Below are 7,489 nucleotides of genomic sequence, written 5' to 3'. Positions count from 1 at the left end.
CCACACTGAGAGCGGTTGCCTTGAAACGCTTAACGCTCGTCGTCCGTCCGTTAACAAGTGTAATCTGTTTTAATCAGTGGTTTTCCTCGCGTTTATCATAGTATCGTCAGGAACAACGGAAAAGCTAGATGTCTCTAGCAAACAAGGATATTTTCGGTGTTCTCAGGGGAAAGTGTAGTGAGTGCGAAGATTGCAAAGAATATATAACCGAAAACGAACGTCACCACCGCAGCCCTAATTCACACACTTCATACACTGGGTAAGTGTACGTTTTGTGCTAGGTACGTGCGTTATTTTGATAGCAAGAGCTCTTAGCGCATGTTTGTTGTGATTATGGCAAGCGTTTTGCGGTCCTGCATATGAACGCCACTTACGCTTGCTACTTTTCTGCTCTTACTTGGTCGCCAAGTCAATACACCGGCGTGCATTTTGCGAGCTGCGGATATATGCATCAAGATATATAATTCGCAGCTTCCTACTCGTTGTATTCTTACGATATTCTAAGACTCAATCGCGGAGTGAACGCCTTCCTGCATTTATGCTGCTTTGTACCTTGTGCTTTGTACCGATTTGAATGGTTCCGTAATTGTTACTCTCATTGCCCAAACTTTTGTTCCCAGGATCCCACATGCAGGTTCACATATACCGTCACCAGCGCAATGCAGTACCTCACAAACTCGTCCCAGAGCGCCTCCAACGCTGATAACGCAGTTGTTATGCAACACGATGACCCGGTTCGTTTCCCAGTTTGCCGATCAGAAAAGGATGACAAGCGTCATGTGTCGTCTAAAAACGTTCGTTTTAATCATCATCATCATGCAAACTTCCTCTTCGTCCTTTTCGTTTCAGGACAGTTCCCAAACCCATTCAACACACACAAAGAAGATAAAGTTAGTTTCGATTCCCCAACATCCTCCCCCGCAGTGAGTAGTTGCTCACTTGATTAAACAATCTCTAGTGGACAGAGAAGTTGCACAGGTCGACGTAACAACGTTCCGTCTGGTAGTCGGACTGTGCACGCTCTTACTTTTCCGTCAGCACTGGGAATAATGGTGTCTACCCGACACATCTTCCACAGATGTCTTGGTAAGCGATCTTGCATGAGCAGTACCAAATCTCCGGGCTTCAAAGTTACTGCATTTCCACGTTTCGCTGTGTGATGGGACCGAAGTTGTAGCAAATAGTCCTTCCTCCATCGGGTCCAGAAGGAGTTGAGCAGCTGTTCACGACGTCGGTAACTCTTGTTCAGCGAGCTCCAGTCTGACGCTGTGGACGTCACCTTGTCAGTTGGCAACGTCGTCAGTCTCTTTCCCACCAGGAAATGAGCAGGAGTTAGCACTGAAGAATCCTCTGGTGTATCATGAACAGTGGTGAGCGGTCGAGAATTTACTATGGCTTCAATCTCGGTCAGAATTGTGATCAGTTCGTCATGATGGAGTAAAGCTTTTGATAGTGATCGTCGGAGAGTATTCTTCACTGATCGCACCATCCTCTCCCAAAACCCTCCCCACCATGCTGCTCGCTCGATAATAAATTTCCAGTGGATACATTTTTTGGAAAAGTAGGCGAGTACCTCAGGGCTACGTATATTGTTCCAGAGGATCTTCAAATCCTTAGAAGCTCGCTTAAAGGCAAGCGCATTGTCAGAATAAATAGTCTTACATAATCCCCTTCTGGCTACGAACCGGCGAAATGCCATGAGGAATTGGTTTGCTGTGAGATCGTCGACAACTTCTAGGTGTACCGCTCTTGTTACAGCACACGTAAAAAGAGCGATGTAGCATTTCGTTGAGTTGTTGCCTACAGTCTTGTAGAAGAGGGGTCCCGCAAAGTCTGTTCCCGTTACCTCGAAAGGTCCAGTCCTGTTTATCCTATCAGGAGGAAGCGGGGCAACGTCTTGGAACGTCGGTTGAGCGCGTTGCCGCTTGCACCACATGCACTTGTACAGAGCACTTTTCACAGCTTGACGACCCTGGATAATCCAATAATGTTCTCTTAGCTCAACGAGCGTGTCACGAACTCCAGAATGCAGTAAGCGTTGATGCGTCTTTTCGATAAGTAGTCGCGTGTAAGTGTGCTGCTTTGGTAATATCAATGGATGCTTCACTTCTTCGTTTTCGTTGCTTCGTTGTAATCTTCCCTTTATCCGTAGAAGTCCATTCGGGTCCAAATATGGGTGGAAGTCTCTTAGGTTTGACGTTGATTTTACTGGTTGTGAGCAATGCAGTGCTTGCAACTCTTCTGAGAACACCTCCTCTTGAACTTCTTTGATCCAGTACCTTTCGGCCTGCTGTAGCTCTTCCGTAGTGAGGGGGCCCCTTTCTTTAGGCTCTCTTTGTCTCGCATTCTGTATAAACCTGTACATCCATGACGTTACCCTGATGATTTTATCCAGCGAACAATAGTCGTTCAAATTTAGAATTGGCTTCAATTGACGAGATGGCAGGAGCATGACGTATGTTGTCTTGACTTCTTCGTCACGGAAGTTTTCTCCTAGCATTCCGCGCGCGTCAACCAGCTTCGGCCAGCTCGCTTCTGTTTCCTTCAGCCATGGCGGTCCTTCCCACCAGACACTTCTTGCCTTCAAGTATTCAACGTTTACGCCACGTGTAAGAAGATCTGCTGGATTTTCTTTTCCAGGACAGTGTCGCCAATCTGAAAGATTCCTGTGACTTTGTATTTCAGAGATTCTGTTGGCCACAAAGGGCTTGTAGCGTTGTGCTTGACCCTGTACCCAGTAAAGTACAATCATAGAATCAGTCCAGAGTGTGGCCTTAACAATGTCGCTGAAGCTCTGGTTGACATAGTTGCAAAGGCGAGTCCCTAGCAGAGCTCCGAGCAGTTCCAGACGTGGTAATGTGATGCTTTTCAAAGGAGCAACTCTGCTTTTCGACAACAAAAGTTGAACGGTGCATGATCCGTCGGCATATTGGCTCCTGATGTAGGCGACCGCTCCGTATGCCTGTAAACTGGCGTCGCAGAATACGTGTACGGATTGGCTGAGTACTTGCGCCGTACTTTTAATGCTCCTTGGAATCCATATTTCATCGGCTTTTGGGAGTTCATGACACCATTTTTGCCAGTCTTCCAGAATGTCGTGCGGGAGACTCTCGTCCCATCTTAGTTCCTTTTGCCAGACACGTTGGAACAAGATCTTGGCTTTTATAACGAATGGTGCGAGAATCCCAAGAGGATCGAATATTCGCGCTACCGTTTGAAGCAGGCTACGCTTTGTAACGTTAGCTGTCAGCAGAAAGTCCATCACGGAATTTAACGCAACTCGTAACGTATCACTTTCCGCGTCCCAAACCAGACCTAACACCTTCCTCTCGTGGTGTGAGATCAACCTTTCGTCTTCGTAGTGCCGCAGAGTTGCACACAGCTGTTCATCATTGGTTGCCCATTTTCGTAATCTCATGCAGCAATCTTCAAAAATGATGACTGATTCCTTCCAAAGCTGTTGTGCTTCTTCAACTGTGTCGACGCTGGTTACCAGGTCATCTACGTAGAAACTCTCTAAGAGGAGTTTGCAAGTCGTCGGGTACTTTTCAGACGATGTTTGTAGATGGTGTCGCACAGTTCCAGCTAAAAGAAAAGGGCTTGAAGTAGCGCCGAATGGGACCCGTGTCATACGCAGAACTTCAACGTCGGGTAATGGTTGTCCCACTCTCGGTGTTGACGTGTACCACAGGAATCTTAAAGCATCGCGGTCAGCTTCGGCTAATGAAATCTGTAGGAAGGCTTTCTCAATATCAGCGATCAGTGCAACTGTGTTCTTGCGAAAGCGGAGTAGAACGTGAAGGACCTCCGGATTAAGATTTGGTCCAGCATGAAGAACATCGTTGAGAGAAGGTTCGCTAGCGACACTAGACGAAGCATCAAATACAATCCTGATTTTTGTGGTGTCCCTTTCACGTCGAATCACGGCTCGATGAGGAAGGTAGTACTGAGTGTTAGTCGAGTTGTCGTCCGCTGGTATCTTTTCCGCATGTCTGTTTTGTTCATAGAGGCGAATAGCAGCATCGTACTCTTCAATTACCCCACTGTCTCTCATGAGGCGTTTCGTTAGCGATCGGAGTCTTGTCTTTGCTACTTCTAGATTTGAAGGTAACTCGTCTTTTTTCGTGGTCCAAGGTAGGGAAACTTCATACCTTCCGTCTTTCTTCGTAATTGTTTTAGTAAAATGATCCATCACTTCATTAGTATGATCTTCTTTGCATTCGGTTTCGTTGTGCTGAATCCCAATGTGTTCAAGTTCCCAAAATCTTCGCAGCTGGGAAGAAGTTTCGTCTTCAAAGCTTTCCGCTGTTACTCTAAGCACACCTACATTGGTGTCCAAGTTGTCAGACGGCGATGAGGAAGTAGGGCCTTGAACTGTCCAGCCGAATATCGTTTTAATCGCGAAGAGCTTGTCTGTGATTGGTTCCGTCTCGCCTGTCACTACTGCCCAGTAGGAATCTGCACCAATGAGGATCTGGACCTCGCTATTACAGGTTATGCCCGTAAGTACAACGTCGGCCACCTGCATGCCTCTCTCGGCTAGAGTTCGTGTTAGGTTACAATCAGGTGGGTGTAGCACATTAGCTGAAATATCAGGTGTTTCCAGTGCTTCAACACACACTTCTTTGCGGGAATATTGGCTGCGAAGCCAAACTTTAACACGACGACACCTTCTTTTCAACGGTCTACAACCGAAGGCGCATATCGTCAACACCTCCTCCCCTACTGATTCGCAGTCAAGCAGATGTGAAAGGGACTCCTTAATAAATGTCCTTTGACTTCCTCCGTCAAGCATTATCCTCACGAACTGTCGCTTTGCGTTAGTTTCTGCCCATACCCGAGCTGTCAGTAGAAGGATCGTGCCGCTGTCTCTGTTGATTTCGGACTCTGACATGGTAGATGACAACACACCCAAACGAGAATTTCTGGGTTCTTCATTGCCTTGTCTCTTCAAGGGCTGTTCACATAGTACCGTGAGATGATGCCCACCACAGTGTGAGCATTTTAGACGAGGAGCGGTTCTGCAGTCTCTTGATCGGTGATACCGCTTTCCGCACTTGAAGCAGCGACCTTCTCGCGAAAGTAAAGCTTTCTTGTCTTCAACCGCGAGGTTGCCGTTGCAGTTTTCTAGAGTATGGTCAGTTGCTTTGCATAAAACACAGTCTGTCTGTCGAACTGTCACTCCAGTCGCCAAGGCTCCGGTCGTTTGCCGCTCGAAAGGTCGCCTTGTGTCCCTTCGTTCCATGCTATGACGTCCGCCTTCCATGCGCTTGTCGATTGACGACATGTCCTTCTCTCGACTTTCCACTTCGACTTTGAGAAAGTCTAGAAAATTCTCAATTTCTTCTTTGCCTTCGGGGGTAGCTCCCGCGTACTTGCGATTGTAGTCTAAAGTCACCTCTTTTGGTATGACCTTCCGTAACACAGTCATCAGCATGACTCCGTAATCTTTCGGGTCGACATCAAGAGCCCGTAGACTTCGTATTCGTACTTGGATCTCATCATATAGTTCCCGAAGTCGAACGGAATTCTGTGCATCGTTAACCTTTGGCAGATTCAACAAGCGGTCTAGATGTTGGTCGACAATAAGTTGCTTCTGGTTGAAACGTTGTTTCAAAATGTCTATCGCAGCATCGTAGTTCTCGTTGGTAAGTGGCAGCCCGCTAATAGCGGTAGCTGCTTTGCCAGTCAAGTAGCTCTTAAGGTACTTGAACTTGTCAACTTTGTGCAAAGTTTCGTTTGTATGAATACTGGATTCGAACTGATCCCAAAACGTCGTCCAAAGCGTAAGTTCTCCGTTGAACTTCGGTACTTCTAACTTTGGTAGTTTCACCCTGGTATCAGTGGGGTTTCTTGCCCGTGTTTGTTGCGTGCCTGTTGTGGACTCCGGTTGTACTTCAGGTGGTCTCTCATGCGCATTCAGTTTCTGACAAATTTTTGATTTCGTTACACATATTTTTTCTTCGTAAGAAAAGACTGTCTGGATCTCATCAGCGAAGTCTTCATCCACCACAAGAGCCTCGATAGAGTTGTCTAAAGACTTCAGAGTCTCTTCTTTTAACTTCAAAAGATCAAGTTTTGTGCAAAGCTCACCCGTCGTTGTAGTAGGTGCTTCCAGTAACACGTCGATTTCGTTGATAAGCTTCGTCACCGCTGTACGTAGAACTCCTCGTTTTTGCTTTAGACGATCCATCGTTGTTGATGCTCAATCCACCCTCTCTAGTCGGTATCTCAGTGGAATTCCCGGGTTTCGGCACCATAAATTTGTGTTATGCAACACGATGACCCGGTTCGTTTCCCAGTTTGCCGATCAGAAAAGGATGACAAGCGTCATGTGTCGTCTAAAAACGTTCGTTTTAATCATCATCATCATGCAAACTTCCTCTTCGTCCTTTTCGTTTCAGGACAGTTCCCAAACCCATTCAACACACACAAAGAAGATAAAGTTAGTTTCGATTCCCCAACAGCAGTAATGTAGTGTCTCCTGCGTTACTGTACACTCATATTCCTCAAGGTTGTGTGCGTTTTATGTAATACTGTATTGCCATTTGCGCTCGCCTCTGAAACACGAATGTGGAATAAATTTTTTTCTGCTGCAATTCTCCATTTCGTTGGGTCTGTTCAGCTTAGCAAACATAGGTCAGTTGTTTTGACTCGCTGGCTTCCTCGCACTTTTATGCATTGCTTCTCACTTAGAAGATAGTTCTTTTTTCCACATACCTATGGTAAAGCGATCATGGTTCCTCCTCACATCAGAATCGCACTTGTGCACAATGTGTCACCTCTAGCTATACTTCTGTTTTTGTAATACACATATGTTCAAGATCTCCTTTTCTGCGGGTTCATTTTGGTACCTTGGTGTGTTCTGTAAATGTCTGTCCATATCCCACGCACGGGGTGTTTGTTTTTATTCGCATCACACCAGCGCTCATTTGACAGGTGGGTTACGTTAATTTTCGCAAATTAACCCATCCGTAGTTACAAACATCTCCGACATTTCGTGACGCATGTGTCTGTAACGACGGACCGATTAATTAGCAAAAATTCACATAACCCACCTGCCAAATGAGCGCTAATCTGTTGCGAATAAAAATGAACATCCTGTATAAAAAGCCGCGCGTTGGCGTACCCTTTACGGGCAGGTGCTGGATTGAAGGCCGTAACCTCTAATTAGTGGGTTTCCTTGTACCTTTTATAAAAGGGGTCGCTCAGAGGGTACCTGGTAGCTTCTGAAATAGAGGGTAAAATATTGCGATTTTTTACCCTTTACTAAAGGGTACGGAGTTAAGAGTGTACGTTGTTCACTACTACTTTCCTTCGTGCCGTTATCCCGTACGCAACTCTCCGCAGTCTCGGTCTGTTGCATGGCGACGACAAGCACGAACAGCAATCCTTAACGTGACGTGATTTCACACGCAGGAGTTGGCATTGCACTAGTTCTAGTTTTAGTCCTAGCTTGTTGAGATAGTTATATGGGAGCCAGTCCTTG

The 7,489-nt window shown here is 46.2% G+C and overlaps 1 protein-coding gene across 1 annotated transcript; it reads right to left on the bottom strand.

Annotated features, from left to right (window-relative positions):
• Positions 1-943: 943 nt before the first annotated feature.
• On the bottom strand, positions 944-6,193 carry LOC135392441 (uncharacterized). The gene has a single exon (XM_064623151.1). The coding sequence runs from the start codon at positions 6,191-6,193 to the stop codon at positions 944-946; it is 5,250 nt and encodes a 1,749-aa protein (XP_064479221.1).
• Between the last annotated feature and the right edge of the window lie 1,296 nt (positions 6,194-7,489).

The sequence above is a fragment of the Ornithodoros turicata genome, chromosome 4 (assembly GCF_037126465.1).
Source record: "Ornithodoros turicata isolate Travis chromosome 4, ASM3712646v1, whole genome shotgun sequence".
NCBI lineage: Eukaryota > Metazoa > Arthropoda > Arachnida > Ixodida > Argasidae > Ornithodoros > Ornithodoros turicata.
The sequence above is the reverse complement of the archived record's forward strand: the minus strand, read 5'-3'. Positions and strand labels throughout refer to the sequence as shown.

Coding starts and splice junctions, on each gene's coding strand:
- LOC135392441 (XM_064623151.1), bottom strand. CDS start 6,193: ATGGATCGTCTAAAGCAAAAACGAGGAGTTCTACGTACAGCGGTGACG.